The following is a 26,913-nucleotide window of genomic DNA, read 5'->3' on the forward strand; positions in this document are numbered from 1 at the left end:
AGAATCATCCACAATGTTCTCCCACATTCAGGAGTCTTCTATGCCTTTTTAGAATATTTTGTTCAATATTCTTTAATTATTATTTAATTTTTTTTTTTTTTAATAAAAATCGGTAAACAAGTTGGTCTTATTTTTTAATTAAAACTTTGAAAATTAAGAAAAATGAAACATGATTCCAAACTTTTAGATGGGATTTTCATTAAAAAAATGGCAAAGGTAAAGAAAGCCTGCACGAGAAGCATGCAAAAGGTTGATGAAATTTACTGGTAAAAGTACTTTGCTGTAACGGCATTTGTATTGTTGCTCGCTCGGTAAACAGATGGTGGGTGTTATTGGTGAGGAGTAGAAATTGAATTCCATGGCAGATTGAAACAATCCCAAAGTGGAGAGGGTAACCTGTCTTTTTTCTTTAGAATCACTGGTGGACTAGTGGATAAATTGTTTATTAAGAAAAAGAAAAGGTAAAGGAAGCCCATACGAGAAGCATGGAAAATGTCGAAAAAGTTTACCTGTGAAACTACGTTACGAACATTTTTAATGACGCCAGAATTTCCAATATGACTCTGTTCGTGATTCAATTAGTGATTCTAAAGAAAAAAGGTCAGGTTATCCCCCTCCACTTCGGGAGTGTTTCAAGCTCCCGTGGGATTCAACTTCTACTCCAGACCGATAACACCCACCGTCTGTTTACCAAGCGAGCAACAATGCAAATGCCGTTACGGCAAAGTACATGTACTTTTACCTGTAAATTTCATCGAACTTTTAGTGTGCTTCTCGTGCAGGCTTTCTTTACCTTGGCCAAAAAAATACGAAAATTAAAAAGTATTGCAGTACCATTATTGAAAAGTTAAACATTTTTATAACCTGTGCAGAATTCAGAAAAACTAAGAAGTTTTCTACAATTAAAAACAAAGTTGAGCTCCTTTCAGATGCAGCATGAGTGTTTTTTTTTGTTATGATCAGAAGCACTGGCAGGTTAAAGGATATCAAGTTGGCACAATTTTGTGAGTTACTGTCAGAAAAACAGCAAAGCCCGTGATTTTCATCCTTAAAATCACCAGCAAATCATTCACTATCAAACAAAGTGATTTATAAATTAAATTTTCATTTGAATCATCACAGTTGTGTTTACTGGCTAGCAACAAGCAAGCAAGATGAACCATTGAGAAATGATGGAGACATTTTGAATATTTGACATAACATCTATAATGCCTTCCATTTCCATTTGTTATCTGATTTATTTGAAACTTATTTTGGTTCTTATTTGCCCAAAGTTGTTTCAGTGCAAATTCAAATCAATCAAACTGGGAGTGGGGAGGGGGTGAGAATTTTATACTTCCATATAGCCTGAGATAGCCAGAGCTAATTTTGACAGAACTTTTTGTGGAAGCATATGAGCTTAATTTTGCAACATGTAAATTTGCATTTGCTTATGTTCCCCCAGTGTCTGTGAATTGTTTGTACTCTTTGGTTGGCTTGCCTATTTTGCAGAATAAAAATTCAAGTTTCAAAGAGAAAAACCATGTAACCATCACCCAGATCAATTAACTTTTTGACTGTGTAAAAAAAAAAATATTTTTTTCTGTCAAGACAGGATTCAAATGCAGGCCGTTTCCAAATGATGTGAAAAGAGATTGGTTATAATCATTGTGCCAGGTATTAGAGTTTTCTCCCTCTCTAAATATAAAATAATAATAATAATAATAATAACCCTTTTTTTCCACAGGTACAAGGAAATGTGATAGTGATTGGATTTTTGAGAGGGTTAGAGGATTCACAATGGTTGGTGGTAAGAAAAAAACTGCTCGTGTTGTGTCCCGAGAGGCATGTATGGAGATGTGTTTGAATGAAAAACAGTTTGCTTGTCGATCTGCCATTTACAACTCAGGTAATGGAGACTGTTCCATCTGTGACAATGACCGAACCACCATGTCTACTAACAGGTATTTTCTCCGGTCCAACAGAGCTGTTGACTATTTGGAAAACAACTGTTTGGATGGTGAGTAGGATATGTATTGTGACAAAAGAATAACAATTAACTATTATTCCAGTTTTTCTTACCTTAAATGTCAGTTTTATTTACCTGGCATTAACTTTGATAAAGAATAATACTTCCTCATATAATAGAATAAAATAAGAGCTATTACAAAAAATATATGCTTCTTAAAGCATTTACCTATAATAAAATAATAGATGAATTTAATGTAGAGTCAGTGTTAGTACATTCAGTGAAATTACAGTGGTACCTTGGATTGCGAGTAACTTGGTCTGCGAGTGTTTTGCAAGACGAGCAAAAATTTTTAATAAATTTTAACTTGATGAACGAGCGAGGTCTTGCAATACGAGTACAGTCAGTCCTCGTATAACACGTGTTTACACTACACAAATTCGATCATACACGATTTATAAATAGGGGAACGATGTCGTATATAACATGAACCGAATTCGCTTATGCATGATTCGCCTTTGTGTTTACAAGAAATGGCAGTCGAACGCAGAATCACACCAACCGAATGCAACACGATAGGAATGAAAAGAAGACTCTGAAAATGTATTTATGTTTTTTATATCAGTGAAGGGGAAACACATTTCACCATAATAACATAAAAACAGACACAATTCCAGCTATCGGTATAATCGCAAATGCAATTAGATCGAGTTTACTACCAGTTTATAACAGATACCACTAGCAGAAACGCAACTGGAAATTGTTTTTATTGTTTTATGGTAGTAACACCTAGAAATGTGCTTTAGTAAAATGTGAGGTGTAATAATGTATCTGCCTTTACGGTGTTGTGTATTCAGTTGCCACACGCGCGCAGCTTTGTTTATGTGTATCAAGTGTGCCTCCTCATTTTGTAATTGTGCTTTATTCCCTAAAAATTGTCTGCCAAGCGTCACGTGATCACATGCTGATCAGGTAATCGTCCCGCATGCTCGATCTCAGTCGGCATTGTAGTGAACATTCGTGCTAGCGTTGTGACCCCGTGTATGTGCGTAAAGCATTTTTTTATTTTGTGTTCAAATGTAGTGACTGTTCTTTATTAACTGTACATTACGAAAATGGCTTCGATCAAGATTCAGTATCGGGTACAGCCAATGAGAACGAAGGAGATGATTACGGTAGAAATTAAGAAGGAAATCATCGGGAAGCACGAACAAGGTATGAAAGTGGCCGCCATCGCAAGATTTTTTAAGAAGTCTACGTCAACGATTTGCACAATATTAAAGAAGAAAGAAGAACTAAGGGGACTAGATGTAGCAAAAGGAGTCACGAGAATATCAAAGCAATGGCCACGTATTCTGGAAGATGTAGAAAAGTTGCTTTTGGTGTGGATAAACGAGAAGCAACTAGCAGGTGATACTGTGACCGAGAACTTGATCTGTGAGAAGGGAAAGGCCTTGTACGCCGACCTCGTAAGTAAACTGCCAGGTACATCTACAGAAAACGAAGAAGGCTTCAAGGCGAGCAGGGGATGGTTTGATAACTTTAAGAGGAGAAGTGGCATCCGTAGTGTTGTGAGGCACGGAGAGGCTGCGAGTTCGGACGCTAAGGCAGCTGAGGCGTTCGTTGCCGAGTTCCAGAAGCTCATGCTTTCCGAGTATTACCTGCCGCAGCAAGTTTTTAATTGCAATGAGATGGGGATTTTTTGGAAAAAGATGCCAAAGAGGACCTACATTACAGGAGAAGAGAATGCAATGCTCGGTCACAAGCCCATGAAAGACCGTCTCACCCTCTTGCTGTGTGCTAATGCAAGCGGTGATTTCAAAGTCAAGCCCCTGCTCGTGTATCATTCTGAGAATCCACGAGCCTTCAAGAAATGCAAAGTGCAGAAGAGCCAATTAAACGTTATGTGGAGGTTCAACAGCAAGGCTTGTATCACTCGTATCTTGTTCATTGAGTGGATCAACGAGGTCTTTGGTCTTGCAGTGAAGAAATACCTATTAGAAAAAAAAACTGCCACTCAGAGTCTTGCTGGTTATGGATAATGCTCCTGCTCATCCTCCAGGCCTTGAGGACGACTTACTGGAAGAATTCGAGTTCATTAAGGTCAAGTTCCTTCCTCCCAACACTACTCCATTACTCCAGCCCATGGATCAGCAGGTCATTTCAAACTTTAAAAAGCTTTACATCAAGGCACTATTTCAGCGATGCTTCGAGGTGACCGAAGGAACTAACCTTACCCACCAAGAGTTTTGGAAAAATAATTTCCACATCGTAAACTGCCTCAAGGTCATCGATAAAGCTTGGGATGGGGTCACCAAGAGAACCCTCAATTCTGCTTGGAGAAAACTGTGGTCTGATTGCGTTGAGGGGTTTGCTCATGAACAGGAGCTGCCAGTTGTCGATGAAATTGTGTCCTTGGGGACGACTATGGGACTGGAGGTGAATAAGGACGACATTCAAGAGCTGGTGGAGGAACATGGCCAGGAGTTTACAACTGACGAACTGATGGATCTGCATCACGAGCAACAGCAAGAGGTTATGGAGGAGATCTCGTCTGAGGAGGAGGAGAAAAAAATGGAGACATCCCTCTCTTCAAATGAGATTAGGGAGGTGTGTAAAATGTGGGAATCAGTGCAAAATTTTTTAGAAAAGCACCACGGCTGTGGCAGTGCGAGCGATGAATCTGTTTAATGACAATGCAATGTCATATTTCCGTGAAATTCTTAAAAAGAGGCAAAAGCAAGTGTCATTGGAAGGTTCCTTGTTAAAGTCGCACAAAAAGAAAAAGTCAACAGATAGCAGTGATTCCGTTAGTGACAGTGAAAGTTGTCCTACCCAATAATTAATAAATTCATTGCTTTATGTATATTAAATTTAAATATTAAAAATATAAAAAAGGTATGTATGTATTTTGTATTAATCATTTTTACAGTATTATTTTTGAGTTTTGGAACAAATCATCTGGGTTTCCATTATATTTCTTATGGGGAAATTCGCTTTGATATACGAGTAGTTTGGATTACGAGCACGTTTCCGGAACGAATTATGCTTGCAAACCAAGGTACCACTGTATTGGCAAGTTAAAAATTAAAAAAATGAAAAAAAATCACAAATAAAAGTGATAAATAAAGTTTATTTTATATGGCTTGAAAGAGTCAAAAGCACAAATGAATGGGCTTTAATGTGCATGACTCTGGATCATGCATAACTTGAGTCAGTGGTTGTTTTGAATTAGCTATGACTGGTCAAGAATTAACTAATTAGCTATAATAGTTAATTCTTGACCAGTCATCATCAACCTGATGGAAGTAAGTGCAGTTTTCTATTCATTTGGTCTTTGAGGCAAGCCAGAAATGTGTGAAAATTTTAATTACATTCATGAAATATGAAAGGAGGAGATAGTTGTACCATGTGCTGTCCAGTAAATTTATTGAAATGGTTATATGCAGGGCCTGCATTGCAGGTGGGTGCCACTACAAGGTGGATATTGTTTTGAAGTGTTAGTATGAAGTTTAGTATGTTTGGGGGCGCCTGCCTTGCAATGCAGGATCACCCATTTCAGCTTTGCAGCCTAGCGCCCGCCCTGGTTATATGAATATAATACAGAGTGAGTCAAGATTAGATCCTGATATTTAACAGTGACAGTGAAATGAACAAAGCTGGAGAAATGAAACAAATCATATTATATTTATGAGAATTTCAAGTTAGCCACAACTTCTGTTTATCTGCATTAATTTACCTGCATTAGTTAAGAGCAAGTGGATTGTATTTCTCCACTTGCTCTTAAAACCTGTACTCTTGTCTTGTGTTGCCTTTTTACACTTTTTCTTCATTCCACTTCTGATTTTCCTTCTACGTGGAAACTTTCTTGTATCCAGTCAGTTCCTAAAAAGGGTGATGACAATCCCTTCCCTTATTGTTCCATTGCACTTGCCTCTACTCTTTCCATAACAATGGAGAAATCCATCAACTTGCCAACTCTTACAATATCTTGAAACTTTTCATCTAATCTGTGACTCTTGATTGCATGAATGTCAATCCACTGATAATGTCTTGGCTTATGTTACTCATCTTTGGACAAATTCAGTGGAAAAGTTCAGTGGAACTCAAGTAGTTACCTTTTGCATTTTCAAGACTTTTAATCATTGTTGGCCCCAATGCCAAGTGAATGATCATAGCAATTTCCAAAGTGACTTGAAAGTTTCTTCTCTCCAATTGACTGATTAAAGAGATTATTAAAGCCTTTATTTACAAAGTTACTTATTTTTGGGTCCTTCCAAGTAAAGAGGTAAGCTTCCTATCAAGAAAGGAAAGACACCTTTCTTTTATATATAACTAACTTCCCTAACACACTAAATACTAACTTCTTATTACTTGGTCACTGGTGGCACTGCTCCTGCTTCCATGTGGCAGTTTGGTACCTACTATAAATCCAATACTCAGGGCAAAAAGGAGCAAACATGAACTCCTGAATCTCACCAACTGTAGAGCCCACATAGTAGTTCATATATTGAACATGAATCGTCTCAACCAAAAAGAATTAAAAAAAGATGATTTCTTCATCTTTTTTGACCTATCTGCTTTCCTAATCATACGTTCTTTATCAATGAAACCTCTTAGCAGCCTATCTCCATTTTTTGTGCAGAAAAGCATATTGGCTGTAGCAGGTACTCCTAAAATAGTCAAATGACTTCGCTCAGGAGATCTTGTGGAAACATCCAACCCCAATCATAACTGACTGACTAGGCAGCTCCTGTAGCAAATGACCTTTGGAGGTCCTCCCATTTCTGTAACCCCACACAGAATTTTAAATTCTGTGTGGGGTTACAGAAATGGGAGGCATTTATGAATGGGATCTCCTTAATATTCCCTAGGAAGAAATTGCTTAAGAATTTAAGGCACAATATGTAATCAGTGCCCAAAATAATTATGCCCAAACTGGATGATGGGCATAAGGAACATTATTCTTACCTTCAGCACTCCAAATCGCCTTGCATCAGTTTAAGCCGGCTACCTTTCTAGTAAGATCTGACCATATATGGATATATATGGTCAGATCTTACAAGATCTGAATTTAGAATATAGCCTAAATGGATATATTCCAAATCCATTTAGATGCTTCTAAGCGGATATACCAGAAGTATCCCATATGCATTACCAAACATCATGTCAAGGTAAGGCCACTTGCCCCTTTTGTGGATCAACAGACCATTCCCAAACTGAATGTACAGCAGTAACACCACAGTGTGCCAGTTGCCAGGATGCACTCTGTATATTCCATAACTTGTGACCCATGGAAAATGGGCAAGGAAATACTGAAGTAGAAGGCAAAGAAAAATGTCTGATACCAAGAAGCATGAAAACAGATATTAAACGATGCCTTTCAAATCATATACCAGTGCAGTCAAAAACAGTAAAGAGTTTTCAACACACACTGATATTACAATTCCTCCTAAAATATTTCTTTCTAAGTAGGCCAGATCTCATGGATGGTGAGACACTGACAGCAACAAAGAGTACATCAAATTATGCTAATACCACACCAACCAAGTCATACTAAGACAGTGCTCCCAAGTTAGGATTATTAACAAAGGAGAAAGATCCAGACCTTGCACAGAATTAACAGGTGACTCAATTGTCAGGGAAATGGAAAATATATATTGTGCAAAAAGGATAGCTGGAATAGGACCAGGATGTCTGCCAGGGCCAAAAGTTGATTTGTAGAGCTGATATCATCTTTTAAGGGCACAAAAGGTGATATCATTCTACATGTTGGCACTAATGACATTAAGGGTAGGAGATCTACAGATTTACTAAGCACGTACAGGACAAAGCTGAAAAAAAGTTGCGAGTTAGGGTTAAATTTCAAACTGTTTGCAATGCTGCTTGGACACAATAGGAGGGAGTGTATCAATTTGGCCTTGGGGAGATTGTGTAGAGTTTGTGGGGTTGAATTTTTCTCAGTGTGGTCTGATTGTTAACAGGAATTGTTTCTACAGGGATGGGATACACTTAAATAGAAGGGGGTGCAAGAATATTTGCTGATGCTATCGAGGCAATGTTAGGTGTGTCAAAAAACTGCTAGCTTGGGGAGGATTCACAGAATAATAGGTTAACAGTAGCTGCAGGCAGAGGTGGAAATGATTCTTGCACTGCCTCTACTGGAATGAGCAGCAGTCCGGAAAGCCAGTTGCTGGGGATTTCAGGAACTGCTGGGAGTCATGAAACAAGTAAATACATGGGCTGTGGTAGAGTAACTAAGAGTAAGAACAGGTGCATGTATACTTGCATGTACACCAATGCTAGGAGTATAGTAAATAAATTTGATGAATTTCAAGTGCTGGTTAAGACATCCAAGGCAGATATAGATGGGATGTCAGAGACATGGTGCCACTCAGATATAAGGGATGCAGAACTGGAATTTGGGGAGTACAATGCGTACGGAAAGCATAGACAGAAGAGGAAGGGAGGAGAGGTTATGCTGTTAGTTAAGAAACACATGAAATCTAAGGAAGTGCATCCAGTGGATATAGATGGACAGTGCAATGTTGATTCAGTTTGGTGTGACATTAGCACTGGGAAAGCAGAAATGTGGGTAGGAGTTTGTTATAGGCCTAATGACTCTGATGATTACAATTAACAATTATACAGAGAAATAAAGTGGGCCAGTAAATCAGTGTCTTATAATGGGGGATTTTAACTTCCCAGATGAACTTGTGGATTGGTCACTTGCATACTAGCAAGGCTTTTGTGGATTTATTGGATGATTGTTTTCTACAGCAGCATGTTCGAGAGGCAACCAGAGAGGGTAATATTCTTTATCTGCTTCTCAGCAGTGATTATTCATGCATTAACAATTTACAGATAAAGGAACCACTAGGTGGCAGTGATCACAGTGTACTGATGCGGGATTTACTTAAAGATGTAACTACCATCAGGTAAAGGGAAGGGTTTTTGCTTTCGTAAAGGTGAGTACAGTGTTCTCAGAGATTTTTTGGTTCTATACAGTGGGACCAAATGATGATGTTACCAACAGAAAATCTAAATGGGAAGCATTCAAGGAACTAATTTTGGAAGCTACTAGGCTTTTTGTTCCAACTAAGAAATACTGCTCTAGGTTCAGGCCCAAATGGATGTCACATGAACTAATGAGACTCATGGCAGAGAAGAAAAATGCATGGGATGCACATAAATTGTCAGGCGACACAGAAGCCTATGGTAGATAAAGGCTAGTCTGTAATCAAGTCACAAAGGAGGTTAGTCAAGCAAAGGCAGATAATGAAAAATCTTTGGCAAGGGATGCAAAGAAAAACAGCAAAGACTTCTTTATTTATATAAACTCTAACAGAAGGGGATGAATCAGATTGGTCCCCTTGATATCAATGATTTGACTGTAGTGATCATTCTCAGATAGCTGCCAAACTAAATGAGTATTTTGCATCTACATTAACATATGAGGTTATTCAAGGAAAAGAGGGCCAGTGATTTTTTAATAACTGAGATCAAAGTGGAGGAGAAATCGTTGAAGGCACACATAAGGAAGGCACCTGGGCACAAAAGGTGATGGGATCCTGGTGTGGATGGGATCTATCAAGTTATATTAAAGGAGGCAGCAAAGGAAGTACGCAAACCCTGAGCCATAATTATTAGAGCATCCTTGGACTTGGCAGAAGTCCCCATGGACTGGAGAGGTGGAAATGTATCTCCAATTCACATAGGGAGATCAAAGGGTGATATGAGTAATTACAGACCTGTTAGTTTGATTTCTATTCCAGGGAAAATAATGGAGTCACTGGTTAAAGAAGCTTTGCAGGATCATTTAGACAAGACAGCAGTAATAATTCAGTCCCAGAATGGGTGGCAAAGGTAAAGAAATCCAACATGAGAATGACGAGAAACATCGGATAACTCACACGGAAAATTAGTTTCCTGATACGGCACTCTAGCGCTCCTTGCTCGGTAAACAGACGGTTATCGGTCTGGAGCAAAGTCGAGAATGATATATTAATTGACAGGTAGGCATGACAAACGATGTCCTGATTGGTGCACGAAGACAACACACGATAACATCGGTTTAGTATGCAGTCAGCACTAATGGTAACTTGCCCTAATCAACGCCTTACATAATATATATATATGTGTGTATATATATATATATATATATATATTGGAAGCTTGAACCCCTCCTGAAGTGGGGTGGGTACCCTAACCTTTTTTCTTTAGAATCAGTCATATTTAGAAATACATTCATAAAAAAATAAAAATTTTTATGATTGTATTTTTATTTTCTTGTTCAATAATATGCCCTTACGGTGACCTTTTTTCCATGGGATTCACAAACACTTGAATCCCATGGGAGCTTGAACCCCTCCCAATATGGAGGGAGTAGTGCATGAATTGTTTATTAATAAAATATTAATTTTTTATTACTGTACTTTTATTTTTAAAGACACTCATGCAGATACACACATATCATGACACCAATAGCTATTCACTATATATATATATATATATATATATATATATATATATAGTCAATAGCTATTCACTACATATATACAATGGATTCCGATTATTTGGGCCACTGGTTAATCGAGGCCGCTGTTTATTTGGGGCAAATGTTAAAAACAGAACCCAATGAAGAAAATAGCCGGGGTTTACTTCGCTTAATTGGGACATCCTGTTTAATCAGGACAGGAGACCGCAGCACTGGAGATTACCCTACGTTTGTCTCCGACTGTACCACGTGGTTTGGTCTGATTTATGGAGGTCAGAACCATAAAACAATAAAAACAATTAGCAGTCACCTGTTTATTAGGCTTTTCTGTTAGTGCAATCTATCATAAATGGATAGTAAACTTGATCTTATTGAATTTGCAATATGCCAACAGCTGGAATTCTGTGGGTTTTTATGGTGAAATGTGTTTACACTTCCATGAAATCTTCAATCATAAAAAAATTAATTTTCAGAATCTGCTCTTCATTCCTATTTTTAAAGCTTCGTAACTTGTTACTCCGTTCTCACTTCGCGTATCGTGTTACTTGCAACTTGTGTGTGCTGTGTTCTTTGTTATTGATTGCTTACCTTTTTACCGTTTTATTTAACCTCCACCCACAAATGTCAGTGAACAGAAATATCAACTAGTTAGTATGCACATTACAGTACGTATTAATTATTCCGATTATCACGTATATTCTTCCGATTTTCATGTATCATTTAAATTTTTAATTGGTAAGATAATAAAGGGTAAATTTGTGCTTAATATATCTTTACTTTTATAGCCTGTGGATAATATTCCTCCTATTTTCACTAATTAGAATCGCGGCTTAATAGAATTAAAGTTCAAATCACAAATGTGATCACCGGCACTTACTACACATCAATGACCGGCACTTACTACACATCGTATAGTGAACGGTACTTTACTATGTTGAGTCCATCATAAAGTGATTTGATTGTACAGTGAACCAATTGTAAAGTGGGGATCCATTGTATTTTTAACTATTTATGTAAAACTTCGAATAATTGGGGCAGCCGCTTAATCGGGTCAAAATGCACTAGTCACAATGTGTCCCAATTAACCAGAATCGACTGTATATATATATATATATATAAAGAATCTTTCTTTCTTTTCCTATTATTTTCTAACCTAACGTTTAAGGTTAGGTCACGAAATATAAGGAAACCTTTTCTATTATTTCCTAACCTACCATTTAAGGTCAGGTTACAAAATATAACGAAAAATAAAGAAACCTTTTCCTTTTTTCGTAACTAAATCAACAATATAGTAAAAACATTCATGAACTCCAAAAATGAGAAAAAAAGCAAAATGAACAGAACGAAACTTTTATTAATTTAGTTTTCATCAAAAAATCAACCAACGTTTTATTTTCCTTACAAATTTCTTCCATCTTTAAAAGATTCATCGCTATTATTAACTGTTTACCGTCCATCACAAAACTATTATGCACCGTTCTTTACTCATAAATACACATTATAATGCCAACCAATGACTACACAGTGGCCTATGGTCTGTCGGCCCAATCATTTCATCGTTTGCCACACATACCTGTCAATCAATATATCCTTCTTGATTTCGGCTCAAGACCGATAACACCTACCATCTGTTTACCGAGCGAGCAGCGCTAGAGTCCGGTGTTGGGAAACTAATTTTTCGCATAACTTATCCGACATTTTTCATCATTCTCATGTTGGCTTTCTTTACCTTCGCCAAATGGGTTTGTCAAGGGGAAGTCTTGTCTGACCAATTTGATTGAATACTGTGATGTGATCACAAAGGAACTGGATTCAAAAAATAATTTTATATCATAAACGTGGATTTCAGGAAAGCTTTGATACTGATGCACATGGAAGACTACTGTACAAATTGCAGCAATATGGTATTAAGGGCAAGTTGCTACAATGGATAAAAGGATGACTGAGAGGGAGAAGACAGAGGGTGGGTGATCAATGGGTACTGCTCTGCGTGGACTATTGTTATTAGTGGAGTTCCTCAGGATTCTGTGTTGGGCCCAATGTTGTTTTGTTTATTATCAGTGATATTGATGAAGATATATCAAGCTTAATGTCAAAGTTTGCAGGCAATACTAAGGTTGTCAGGGTTTTTAATAACAGTAATGACAGCATGCTGCTGTAACAGGATCGGAAAAGGTTCAGGAGACAGGCTGAGAAGTGGCAACTGAATTTTAACATTGAAAAATGCAAAGTACTGCCTATGAGTAGCAGTAACCCCAGAAAATGGTACCAACTGTATTACACTCAGGGTAGTGGAGAATGAAAGAGACGTGGGAATAATCGTGCAGTCAGATATGAAGTTTTCTGAGTAGTGCAGACAGGCTGCTAGAGTAGGTCATGGGGTCCTGTCAATAATACTGTATACAGCAATTTTGCAAGCAGGAAAAAGGAGGTGATTATTCCCTTGTATAAAGCAATCTTTTCTAGATAGGATCTAGAAAAGTTGAGCAGATGGGCTGAAACTGGCAACTGAAGTTTAACATTGACAAATATAAAGTATAGGAAGCAAGTAGTGACCTCAGAATAACATATCAACTGTGTGGTACTACACTGACAGTGAAAAAGACCCAGGGGTAATTGTGCAGACAGATATGAAGTTTCTGAGCAGTGCAGACAGTCTGCAAGAGTAGCTCATGGTGTCTTGTCAATGATATATATATATATATATATATATATATATATATATATATATATATATATATATAATAATATAATATATGATTGTATTAAAGAGTAAAAACAGAAAATACAGGAATTTTTCTAGCAGGGATAAGGAGGTGATCATCCTCGTGTATAAGGCAATGGTCAGGCCACACCTTGAGTACTGCATACAGGTCTGGAATCCTCATTTTAGGAAGGATGTAGAGTACAGAGAAGGGCAATAAGACTAGTGAAGGGAACAATTGAATATTTGCTGATGCTTTGTTGAGGCAGTGTTAGTTGAGTCGGAAAACTGCTAGCTTGGGGGGGGGGGCATGGGTTTGTTAAGGGAAAGTCTTGTGTGATAAATTTTATAGATATTATGATGTGGTTACAAAGGAAATTGAAATAAAAAATAATTTTGATATCATATACTTGGATTTCAGAAAACTTTTACATTGTTGCGCCTGGAAGACTACTGTACAAATTGGAGCGAATGGTATTAAGGGTAAGTTGCTACAATGGATAAGGCGCCTCCGTAGCCAGGTGGGCAGGAGTGGCAGTGCGTAGCACATGCTTCTTGATTAGACCGGGGATCGAGCCCATGACCACCAAATAAGGAGGATGTGGAAAGGTCAGGGAATGACCACCGCATATCCTCGGAGCAATATGGCCTTAGTTGCTAATGCTCCTTAAAAAAAAAAAAAAAAAAACCCAAAAACCTACAATGGATAAAAAGGATGGTTGAGTAGGAGAAGGCTGAGGGTGGTAATCAATAGGCACTGCTCTTCGTGGACTAATGTAATTAGTGGAGTCCCACAAGGTTCAGTGTTGGGTCCACTGTTGTTTTGTATATTTATCAATGATATTGATGAAGGTATATCAGGCTTAGTGTCGAAGTTTGTAGATGATACAAGGTTGGCAGGGTTGTTAATGACAGTAATGGCAGTGTGCTACTGCAACTGGATCTAGAAAATTTGGGAAGATGGGCTGAAAAGTGGCAACTGAAGTTTAACATTGACAAATGCAAACTACTGCATATGGCTAAAGTAACCCCAGAGGAATGTACCAACTGTGTGGTATTAAACTTAAGATGGTAGAAAATGAAAAAGACCTAGGGTAAGTGTGAGAAGTTTGTGCAGTCGGATATGAAGTTTTCTGAACAATGCAGACAGGCTGTAAGAGTAGGTCATAGGGTTTTGTCAGTGATATACAGGAATTTTGCTAGCAAGAAAAGGAGGTGATTGTTCCTCTGTATAAGACAATAGTCAGGCCACGCCTTGAGTAGCGTGTACCAGTCTGGAGGCCTCATTTTAGGAAGGATGTAGATTTGCTTGAGCATGTACAGAGAAGGGAACAAGATTGGTGAGAGGAATGAAGGGATGCTCTTACCAAGAGAGACTTAAGTTCTGAAAATTTCAGCGGCTGGAGACTAGGCACCTGTGAGGTGATCTGATTGAAGTATATAAGGCCTTGAATGGGTCGAGAACACTGAATTCTGATGGATTCATCTACTTGTGCACATTATGAACCTAAGGGGGTATAAATTCAAATTGAGGAAAGACAGCTGTAGAATAGATGTGCAGAAAGTTGCCCTTAGCCAGTGGGTGGTTAATTGATGGAACAAACTTCCATCTTTCATAGTGCAAGTTGAGAGGAACTGGACAAACATTTAGATTGTGTGAATTTTTTTTTTTTTTTTTTTTTGTCTGATGCTACATAAGCTCATACACTTGCTTTGTTGCATTACATGCCGCCATTACTATTACAGAGGGGTACTCTTATGAAGAAAGGCTTGAATTTTGCAAATTGCAGCATCTTGAGGTGTATAAGGCCTTTATTAGATTGAGTAAGCTCAATGTTGATGGGATTTTTCCTCTTGCCCAGATTACAAACCTGAGGGGGCATAGATTCAAAGCGACCATAGCCAGTTGTGGAATATTTGTGTGGATATATGCAGATATTTGCCTGTAGCCAGTGGGTAGTTGTTTGCTGGAACAAACTTCCATCTGTTGCTGTGGAAGTTAATAGCTTAAATAAATTCAAGGTGTATACATTTGGAAGAACTAAGCAAACATTTGGAATGAATGGGTCAGTGAAATGGGAAAGGTTTTTTTTTGGCTGATGCTGTATAAGCTTGCTTTCTTGCATCATGTTCCTCTACTAATGCTGATGGTAGTGTTTGATTGAAAGGGAACTGATGAGATATCAGATAATGACGATAGAGTTTTCTTACTACATGCCAATGATGAGATGGATGTTGGTCATCCAGTATTTCCAAAGACAAAGAGAAAAATTTTAACAGGATCGAGGGAAAATAAAGCAGTCAGACCAATCCACAAAACGTAAACTCAAATAATGCAGAAAATCAGTCAGTGGAATCTTAGGGGCTTAAGAAGCAACCGAGATTTAATGCACCAGCATGATCCCATCAGAATTTGTTTACAGGAAACATATGTATCATCAAATTATACTTTTCACTTCTCAAAAGTTATGCTATTCAGATGTGACAGAAGTCTAGAATTGCTGGCAAGAGCAGGAGTAGAAATTTTAGTTCGTAGGAACATACCATCCAAACCTATCTAGATATTTGTTCCTAGAAACCCTTGTGCAATGCAAAATTGTGCAATATAAATAACAGGCCTATGGGAAAAATAGGGTTAGGTGCCAACCACCCAAGACTGAACACACATTTGTAACTAAAACATTACTAATCACAATAAATAATCATAATAAAATTCTTAAGTAGTTTATTACGACTATTATTTAATAAAACATTGCTAATGCTTTTGCTTCTATCGTAAGCAAACTTGTTCTTTGTTTGATCTTCTATCCAAACAGATGACAGCCGTTGCATCTCTTCCAATTCTTTGTGTCTTGATCTAATGGATTTTGTTACACTTTGAGTTGTTCCTGCTATGAAAGTTGTTTTTATTTTCTCTGCATTCTTTCTAATTCTTGGCATTGCCTCATTTAGGCCTGTAGCACATGCAATATCACATGGTCTTTCATTTTGCTCAAAGCGTTTCACAATTTCATATTTTTTCTCTATCAACAGAGGCAGATTAGCCATAAGCCTTACTGGGGAAACCCTGGTGGGCACGAAGCCGGTGTGATTTCGGCCATAAACCATAGTATGAGGGCCTGTAGCAAGTGCAATATCACATGTTCTTTCATTTCATTTCTTCCATACCCTGGTTCTGGAACAGGACCAGGGTATGTCTGCCAGGGGCAAAGGTTGATGACGTTGTAGAGCGAATATCATCTTTTAAGGGCACAAAAGGTGATATAGTTGTACACGTTGGCACTAATAATATTAAGAGTAGGAGACCGGCAGAATTACTTAACAAGTACAGGTCACTGTTGAACAAAAGCCGAGAATTAGGGTTGAATTTGAAAGTGTCTGCAATTCTGCCCAGACACGATAGGAGGGAGTATATGATGAGAGCCTTGTCGATCAATTCAGCCCTGGAAAGATTGTGCAAGGCTCAAAGGGTAGAATTTTTTTCAGCCTGGACTGTACTTGTTAACAGGACAGATTGCTTCTACAGGGATGGGATACACTTAAATAGAAAGGGTGCAAGAATATTTGCTGATGCTATCGAGGCAGTGTTAGGTGGGTCGGAAAACTGCTAGCTTGGGGGGAGACAAAGACCAATAGATTGACAGTAGCCACTGGCAGAGGTGAAAGAGATTCTTGCACTGCTTCTATTAGAATGAGCAGAAGCCTGAAAAACAAGATGCATGGTATTTCAGAGACTGCTGGGAGCCATTGCGGTACAAGTAAACACATGGGTTGTGTTAGGGTAGCTAAGAATAGAAACAGGTGCAGGTATACTTGCGTGTACACCAATGCTAGGAGTTTAGTAAATAAATTTGATGAATTTGAGGTATTACTCAAAACATCAAAGGCAGATATTGTTGGGATATCAGAGACGTGGTGTCACACAGATATAAGGGATGCAGAACTGCAATTTGGGGAGTACAACGTCTACAGAAAGGATAGACAGGATAGGAAGGGGGGAGGGGTTATGCTATTAGTTAAGAAACACATAAAAACCAAGGAAGTGAAGCTAGTTGACATCGCTGGACAGTGCAGTGTTGAGTCAGTTTGGTGTGACATAAGCATTGGGAGATCAAAATTGAGAGTAGGAGTGTGCTATAGGCCTAATGACTCTGATGAGTATAATAAGGAACTGTACAGGGAAATAGAGTGGGCCAGTAAATCAGAGTGTCTTATAATGGGAGATTTTAATTTCCCAGATATTGACTGGAATTTGGGGGCTGGTTACTCACACACTAGCAGGACTTTTGTGGATTTATTGGATGATTGTTTTCTACATCAGCATGTTCAGGAGGCAACTAGAGGGAGTAATACTCTTGATTTGATTATCAGCAGTGATTCTTCATGCATTAAGAATCTGCAGATAAATGAACCACTAGGTGGCAGTGATCACAGTGTGCTGAAGTGGGATTTACTGAAAGAGGTAACTACCATTAGGGGTAAAGGGAAGGGTTATTGCTTCCGTAAAGGCGACTATGATGGACTGAGACAGTATTTAAATTCTATACAGTGGGACCAACTGATGATGTTACCAACAGCAAATTCAAAATGGGAAGCATTCAAAGAACTTATCTTGGAAGCTACTAGGCTTTACATACCAACTAAGAAATATTGTTCAAGGTTTAGGCCAAAATGGATGTCAGATGAACTAATGAGGCATATGGCAGAGAAGAAAAATGCATGGGATACTTACAAATTAACACATGACACAAAAGCCTATGATAGATACAAGTTGATATGCAACCAAGTTACAAAGGAGGTTAGGCAGGCGAAGGCAGATTACGAGAAATCCTTGGCAAGGGATGCAAAGAAAAACAGCAAAGAGTTCTTTACTTATGTAAACTCTAGAAGGAAGGGGATGAATCAGATTGGTCCACTTGATATTGATGGGTCAACTGTTGATGATCCTGCTCAGGTAGCTAACAAACTAAATGAATATTTTGCATCGACATTCACACATGAGGAGTTATTCAGCAAGGGGAATGCCAGAGGTGTATTCAACTCTAGCAGTAAGCTACAGAATCTTGAAATAACTGGGAGTAAAGTGGAGGAGAAACTGTTGAAGATAAACACAAGAAAGGCACCCGGGGTGGATGGGATCTATCCAGTTATATTAAAGGAGGCAGCAAAGGAAGTAAGCAAACCCTTAGCCATAATTATGAGAGCTTCCTTGGACTCAGGGGAGGTACCCATAGACTGGAAATGTGCAAATGTGACCCCAATTCACAAAGGAGGATCAAAGGCTGACACAAGTAATTATAGACCTGTGAGCTTAACTTCTGTTCCAGGAAAATTAATGGAGGCACTGGTTAAAGAAGCACTGCAGGATCATTTAGACAAGACTTCAGTTATAGCTCAGACACAGCATGGTTTTGTTAAGGGGAAGTCTTGCCTGACCAACTTGATTGGATACTATGATGCAGTCACAAAAGAACTGGATGCAGGGAATAACTTTGATATTATATACTTGGATCTTAGAAAGGCTTTTGATACTGTTGCACATGGAAGACTGCTACACAAATTGGAGCAGTGTGACATTGGAGGCAAATTGCTGCTATGGATAAAAGGGTGGTTGAGTGGGAGAAGACAGAGAGTGGTAATCAATGGACACTGCTCATCGTGGACTAATGTTATTAGTGGAGTCCCTCAGGGCTCAGTGTTGGGTCCATTATTGTTTTCTGTATTTATAAATGATATTGATGATGGTATATCAAGCTTAATGTCCAAGTTTGCAGATGATACAAAGGTTGGCAGGGTTGTCAAGGACACTACTGACACTATGGTGCTGCAACAGGATCTGGAAAGGCTGAGCAGATAGGCTGAGAGGTGGCAAATGAAGTTTAACATTGACAAATGTAAAGTACTACACATGGGAAACAGCAACCCCAGAGCAACGTATCAACTCTGTGGTACTACACTGACAGTGGTAGAGAGTGAAAGGGACTTGGGGGTGATTGTGCAGGCAGATATGAAGTTCTCTGATCAGTGCAGACGGGCTGCAAGAGTAGCTCATGGAGTATTGTCAATGATATACAGGAATTTTTCCAGCAGGGATAAGGAGGTGATTATTCCATTGTATAAGGCAATGGTCAGGCCACACCTAGAGTACTGTATACAGGTCTGGAGGCCTCATTTCAAGAAGGATGTAGAGCTGCTGGAACGAGTACAGAGAAGGGCAACAAGATTAGTGAATGGAACAAAGGGGTGCTCTTACGAAGAAAGGCTTAAGTTTTGCAAATTACAGTGTCTGGAGACTAGGCACCAGCGAGGTGATCTGATAGAGGTGTATAAAGCCCTGAATGGTTTAAGCATGCTCAATGCTGATGGGATTCTTCCTCTAGCTCAGAAAAATCGCCTGAGAGGGCATAAATTCAAATTGAGGAAGGACAGATGTAGGATAGACGTGCGGAAATTTGCCTTTAGCCAGCGGGTGGTTGGTTGGTGGAACAGACTGCCATCCCTTGTGGTGGAGGTTGATAGCCTAAATACGTTTAAGGCTCAGCTGGACAGGTATTTTGAACGAACAGAGGGGTGAAGTGGAAGTCGGTTTTTTTTTTTTTTTTTTTTTGGCTGATGCTGCATGAGCTTGCTTTCTTGCATCAAATGCCTCTACTAATGCTAATGCTAATTTTGTTCAAAGTGTTTCACAATCTCATATTTTTTCTCTATTGACAGAGGCAAACTGGCCATAAGCCTTACTGGGGAAACCCTGGTGGGACGGAGTCTAGAAGACAATGGAAGTCAGTGTGATTTTGGCCTTAAACACTAGCATGAGGCCTCTACAAATTTTCCCGGGTAAGAATTTTTGACCCAGTCTGCTCTATCTATCGATATTGTCTCTTTACCAGGATGCTGCCTTTTCACACCTTTTAAGTATTTTACTCATTTTTAGGGAATAAAGCACAATTAGAAAATGAGGAGGCATGCTTGATACACATAAACAAAGCTGCACACATGTAGCAACTGAATAAACAACATAGTAAAGGCAGGGACACACTAATAAGACTTCACTAGCTCACATTTTACTAAAGCACATTTCTGGAGGTCACTACCATAAAACAATAAAAACAATTTCCAGTTGTATTTCTGCTAGTGGAATCTGTTATAAACTTGTAGCAAACTCAAAATAATTGCATTTGGGATAATACCGATAGCTGAAGTTGTGTGGGTTTTTACGTTATTATGGTAGAATGTTTCTCCTTCACTGATATAAAAAACATAACTACATTTTCAGAATCTTCTCTTCATTCTTATCGTGTTGCATTCAGTTGGTGTGATTCCGCATTCGACTGCCATTTCTTGTAAACACAAAGGTGAATCGTGCATAAGCGAATTTTTTTGGTTCATGCTATATATGTGTTTTATATATCGTTCTGCTATTTATAAATCGTATATGATCGAATTCATGTAGACATGTTATATGAGGACTGACTGTACCAGTCAGTCCTCAGGTAAATGAACACGTATACACGTGTTCATTTACCTGCCCTCAGGATCTAGCTCTGCCCTATAACCATCCATATGTTCCTCATACATTTTAACCAACCTTCACAACAGTGATCACTTTCCTATAAATTGCAAAATATAGACATATACAAACTATGCTTCCAACCAACAAACTACATGGAATTTTAATGGAGCCAACTGGAAACAATTTTCTAATCTAATCCAATAGTTATATTAGTTATATCCAGTAATTATATGGATAATAATAATAAAATACTTTATTAATAGAAATAAAGGAACACAATTCCCACTACAGGCAACCAGAGGAATCTAACAATTAATGCCATATTACATTTTGTATGAGTACATACAAAACTACATAGGTACATGGCAAATATATTGAATACATAGAAAAGCTAACATTATTATTATTATTAGCCTTAAAAGCACCAGCCAAAAAAAAGAAAAAAAAAATTCTGAATTACCCTGTGAGAGAGAGAAATAAGTAGGAAAGAATTACCAAGAAAGCTCATGATCCTGGGTGTGCTGAGCCCATACTCACCAGATGTGAGCCTCCCTGGGGTTAAATACTTCCGTCGAGCATAATCAGATTTGAATTTAAGCTAATTACAATTTGAGCTGGTCCTGAAACAGTGATTATAGAGGGCTTATATTATATCATATAGATTATATGTTATTATATAAAAAAAAAATTATATGACACGATACAAAACATTGAGACAATCTGAAAATCTTTCACTGGTTCCGCTCTTATGACTAGTTTTGCTGACAATTGCAAGAATGTTGACTGCACGTGAATATAGATTTGCACTTTTCTCCTCTGGACCAGAGATATAAATCAACATTGGCGAAGTTCAGTGCACCGATGATGCTGTTTGGAGAGTGCCGCTTGTAGGCCGAGAGCTTCTGTAGGTTAGACCAGATCACTGGAGAGTTTCTGAAGGCACTACTCGGGATTTCCAGCTTACAATTTCCCAAATGTTGATGAAGTTTAGAACAGTGGAGCACAGAATAAGCGCCATTGTGAGCTTCCTCGCATATGCCAAGTGCTGGGCTGGGGTGTATCTGAGATTTATGGAGAGTTGTGATTTTGAAGTTGTGTAGGGTAGGTGAGCCCAATTGTTGGCCCACTTTAGGACCCAGAATTCTAGCCCCTAGAGCACCTTCAGACTGGACATGGAGCAGCAGACAAAACTTCAATACCATAGCTAATGATAGAACTAAAGTAGTAGAGGAGAAATTTTCTGACTGTTTCCTTGTTGTGCACTCTACAGAGATCAAGCTTTATACCCCAGAAAGCCCACAATGCTCTAGAATGCAGTTGCTGGATTTGTTCCTTATACGTTAGGTTTTTGTCTATTACCAGCCCTAAGAATTTTACAGAATGAGTGGCGACAAGAACATGCCCCTCAATGGCAGGATGCAGAGATACTGCTGGATTGAGGTTTGCTTGTGCTGTAGGTGAGATGATATATTTGAATTTTTCTGGGTTCAATTTAAGCCCAAAATAGGCAGCATATTCACAGAAAGAGGACAGATATCTGTTCAGAATAACAGATTTCAATAATTTCTTTGCCTAGTCTGGTGAGGTGTTAGCAGGGTTTGAGAGGTAACACAAAATATCGTTGCCGTAGGCCATAAATGCAGGTAACTCATTTATTAATGGAATAAATATCACTGAAAATAGCAGTGCCGACAACGATCAGTCTTGGGGTATACCGACTTCCACCTGTTTTGTGATGCAGTTATTCCCATGCTGGAAGGTAAGAAACCTCTTGATTAGTAGATTTCTGAGGAGCTTCAAGACATTACCTGTGAAACCATAGTAGTTCTCCATGAGGCACATAAGAGGCTTAACATGTACTGAGTCAAAGGCCGCTTTCAGCTCTAGAAAAACAGCATGAAGAACATAACCTTGCTCCCAGGCTTGAAGGGTTTTCAAATTCAGAGCCTGTATGCATGTTATTGGGGATCTTTGTGAGAGTGCATAATGTGTGTGCAGAGGTCTCTGGGAAAGGATCTGATTGGCAACCACTTTGAACATTAGCATTAGAATTGGCACATGATGCAAGAAAGCAAGCTTATATAGCATCAGCCAAAAAAACCCTTCTCGTTTCACCCATCCGTTCATCATCATCATCAGCCATTTTCAATCCACTGCAGGATGAAGGCTTCTCCAACTTTCCAGTTCCTTCTGTTTTGTGCAGTGGCCATCCATTTATTACCGACAAACTCCTGAATTTCATCTGTCCATCTATGTTGTTGTCTTCCAGCTCCTCCTGTGTACCAATCTGTTATTCTCTTATTCCATCTGTCATCATGTCTTCGAGCTATGCGTAACACACGCTTCTTGATTAGACCGGGGTTCGATCCCGTCACTACCAAATACAGAGGATGCAGAAAGGTCAGGGAATGACCACCGCATATTCCCAGAGCAATATGACCTTAGTTGCTAATGCTCCTAAAAACCAAATAACAAAATAACATAAGTCTTCGAGCTAATTGTCTTGCCCAAGACCATTTTAGTTCTTTAGTTTTGATAACAATGTCCTTTACATGAGTTTGCTGCCTAGTTCATGTGTTTCTCTTCTTATCTAACAGATTGATTCCCAATATAATTTGTTCCATTCTTCGCTGTGTAGTTCTCAGCTTCTCTTCCATTCTTTTGATGAATGCCCAAGTTTCACTTCCCTAAGTGATGGTGGGTAGTATACATTGGTTCATTATTTTACGTTTCAGACAAATTGGGATATTGCTGCTCAGTATGTGACTATATTTCCTGAATGCTATCCATCCAAAATTTATTCTTCTCTTGACTTCCAGCCATTTATCATTATTATAGCTGATGACTTGTCCCAGATGACGTGTCCCAGATATGACTCCACCTTTTCAATTACTGCTCCTTCAATCATTATATCCCTTTCTATGGCAGGCTTGCTCATCATTACTTTTGTTTTAGCCATATTCATTTTTAGTCCAAAATCCTTACTAACTCTGCATAACTGATTAAGATTTTTCTCTGATTCTTTGGGATCGTGGCTTATTGACCACAAAGTCATCTGTAAATTCTAAATGGTTTAGGTACTCTCTATTCACATTGACTCCTTTCTGCGACCAGTCTAATCTTCTGAAAGCTTCTTCAAGGGCAGCAGTAAACAACTTTGGAGATATTGTATCTCCTTGTCAAACTCCTTTCTCAGTTTTAAATTTCCTACTGTCTTTGTCTAGTCTAATAAAGGAGGTAACATTCTCATATATTTTCTTCAAAATCATAATATATGGGGTATCTATGCCTTGTCTTTCCTGTGCCCGAAACATTGCCGTTTGCTGTATGGAGTCAAACGCCTTTTCAGTCCACAAATTCCAGGCATAATGGTGTTTTATATTCATTTGCTTTCTCCATTAGCTGGTATGATCACCTTCACATGATATTACGTGAAGGTGATCCATAGTTGAGAATCCTGTCCTAAAGCCAGCTTGCTCTTTCAGTTGATTCTCATCAAGTATTATTTCTAATCTGTTAGTTGTTATTTGGTTTTTTTTAGGAGCATTAGCAACTAAGGCCATATTGCTCCCGGAATATGCGGTGGTCATTCCCTGACCTTTCCACATCCTCCGTATTTGGTGGTGACAGGATCGAAGCCTAGTCTAATCAAGATGCATGTGTTACACACTGCTGCTCCTTCCCACCTGGCTACGGAGGCACCTAATCTGATAGTAATGAGTGAACAACTTGTAGATGTGGGATAACAAGCTAATTGGTCTATAATTTCCAATTTCTGATTTATCTCCTTTCTTATGCAGCAAAACTATGATTGCATTATTCCCCTCCTTAGGCATCACACCTTTTCTAATGCATTTTGTGAAGAGTCTTGCCAGTTTTTGCGCCATGTCTCTTCCTCCCAATTTTACCAGTTTTACCGTACCTTCTTCTTCCTCCGGGGCTTTCTAATTCTTCATTTTATTCAACGCATGTTCTACCTCATCAGGAAGGATATCGAGTATGTCATATGTGTTACCAATTTGTGATCCATCTTCCTCACTGCTGTCATCATTCCCTTGCTCCTTTCATAATTCTCTATAGTAGTCTTCTACTATTTGAATTATGCCTTCTCTGCTATTTATAAGTACAGCATCGCTATTCTTCAGTTTCAGTATCATTTGTCTTTCTGTATTATGCTCATCGCTGCTGATTTAAATCCTTTGTTTTCCCTTAATGCTTGTTCTTCTTATGTCCTCTCTGAGTCTCTTTCTAATGGCTTTGCATAACTTAGTATACTCAATTTTTTTCTTGTCAGTGTTTATCTTGCTCTTCATTTATCATCCTCGGTTCATCATGACAAGTGTTTCTTGACTAATTTTTTCTTCTTTGGATTTCTTTTTCCCCTATAGATTTCTTGGGCTTTATCACTTTCAGAAAGTTGTAATATTCCTCGTCGATATCTTGGTCCGGAGCAGTCTGCAGAAGCTCAAACTTGTTCTTAAGTTCCAGTACATACTGCTTTTTCTCCTCTTCTGTTATCTCAAAGATTTTGCATTATTTACTCATGTCAGTTTTTTCCTTTCTTTTCTTACATCTATATCAAGTATGCATCTTACCATTCTGTGATCACTTCCAACATTTACCTTATTTATAATGGTAACATCATTCATGATATACCACTGGGTGTTGTTGCATAAATCATTATAACCTTTAGCTTGTACCTCTTAGAAATTCTGAGTAGTAGTCTTGACACCCTTGGTGATGTACTGTTGAAATCCAAAATGTTGTTTTTATATCATTATGATCCATAAAACAAACTCCACCTTTGCTCCTTTCACTGTTTCCATTGGTGTACAGCAGATTTCCACTTTATAAACTTATAAGTGATTCATTTGTTCTTGTTTCAGCCAAACCGATGATATTCCAATTCACATTTTCTAATTCCTTTTCGAGCTCTAATATCCTGTCTTCACCGATGAGCGATCTTACGTTGTAACAGGCAAGTTCAGTTTCCGTGCATGGCAGTCTGGTTGTACCCAGACATTTTTAGCACCCACTGTTTCCACTCATCCTTTCACTACTATAAGAGGGGGAGTGCTTGTTCTACTTTAAGGGCCATTTGTTTCTTTGGGCTGTCATGTGCTGGAGGGTTTGGTCTTTTCCTCTTTACGCTGACCAGGCGCCTTGAAGAGAACCACTCTACACGTTCGTTGCCACCTAAGTGTCGTAACAGGGCTTATCATCGAGGAGGTGTGGTTGAGTGAATTTTAGGGAGGCAAGGCAACTGCACTTCTCCTAAATCTTCTGAGATAGAAAGATATTGGATCCATCAGTGTTTTAGACTCAGTGTCTGATAACACACAGAATGCCTGTTCCCCTCTAAGCCCCACTCACACCCACTAGCCCCAAATATTTGTCTAGTTCTGCCTTGAATCAATCCATTTAAGGCAGAACTAGACAGTTTTGCCTTAAAACCCGCTGGCTACAGTGAAACTTCTGCACATCTATCTTTTCTCAATTTGAATTCAAGCCCTCTCAGGCGATTATTATGAGCAAGAGGAATGATCCCATTAGCCTTGAGCATGCTCAAACCATTCAAGGCTTTATACAGCTCAATCAGATAACCTCGCATGTAGCTGGTCTCCAGACACTGTAATTTGCAAAACTTAAGCCTTTCTTCAAAAGAGCAACCCTTTGTTCCATTCACTAATCTTGTTCCAACAGCTACATCCTTCTTAAAATGAGGCCCCCAGACCTGTATACAGTACTCAAGGTGTGGCCTGACCATTGCCTTATACACGAGGATAATCACCTCCTTATCCCTGCTAGAAAAATTCCTGTATATATATATATATATATATCATTGACAAGACCCCATGAGCTACTCTTGCAGACTGTCTGCACTGCTCAGAAACTTCATATCTGTCTGCACAATTACACCAGGTCCTTTTCACTGTCAGTGTAGTACCACACAGTTGATATGTTATTCTTAGGTCACTGCTTCCTATACTTTACATTTGTCAATGTTAAACTTCAGTTGCCAGCTTTCAGCCCATCTGCTCAACTTTTCTAGATCCTGTTGCAGCAGCATTCTGTCATTAACAACCCTGCCGACCTTCATATCATCTTCAAACTTGGACATTAAGCCTGATATACCATCGTCAATATCATTGATGAATACAGAAAACAACAATGGACCTAACACTGAACCCTGAGGGACTCCACTAATAACATTAGTCCACGAGGAGCAGTGTCCATTGATTACCACTCTCTGT

The 26,913-nt window shown here is 38.7% G+C and overlaps 1 protein-coding gene across 1 annotated transcript in view; it reads left to right on the plus strand.

The window, feature by feature from the left end:
- Positions 1–26,913, plus strand: part of LOC150087100 (uncharacterized) — a 449,565-nt gene that overhangs the window by 631 nt on the left and 422,021 nt on the right. The window contains exon 2 of the mRNA XM_090372375.1: positions 1,727–1,999. Within this exon, the coding sequence (XP_090228501.1) occupies positions 1,727–1,999 (273 nt within the window). The remainder of the gene's footprint in view (positions 1–1,726; positions 2,000–26,913) is intronic.

Source organism: Mastigoproctus giganteus, chromosome 4, assembly GCF_048544385.1.
Source record: "Mastigoproctus giganteus isolate SK-2022 chromosome 4, ASM4854438v1, whole genome shotgun sequence".
Taxonomy (NCBI): Eukaryota; Metazoa; Arthropoda; class Arachnida; order Uropygi; family Thelyphonidae; genus Mastigoproctus; species Mastigoproctus giganteus.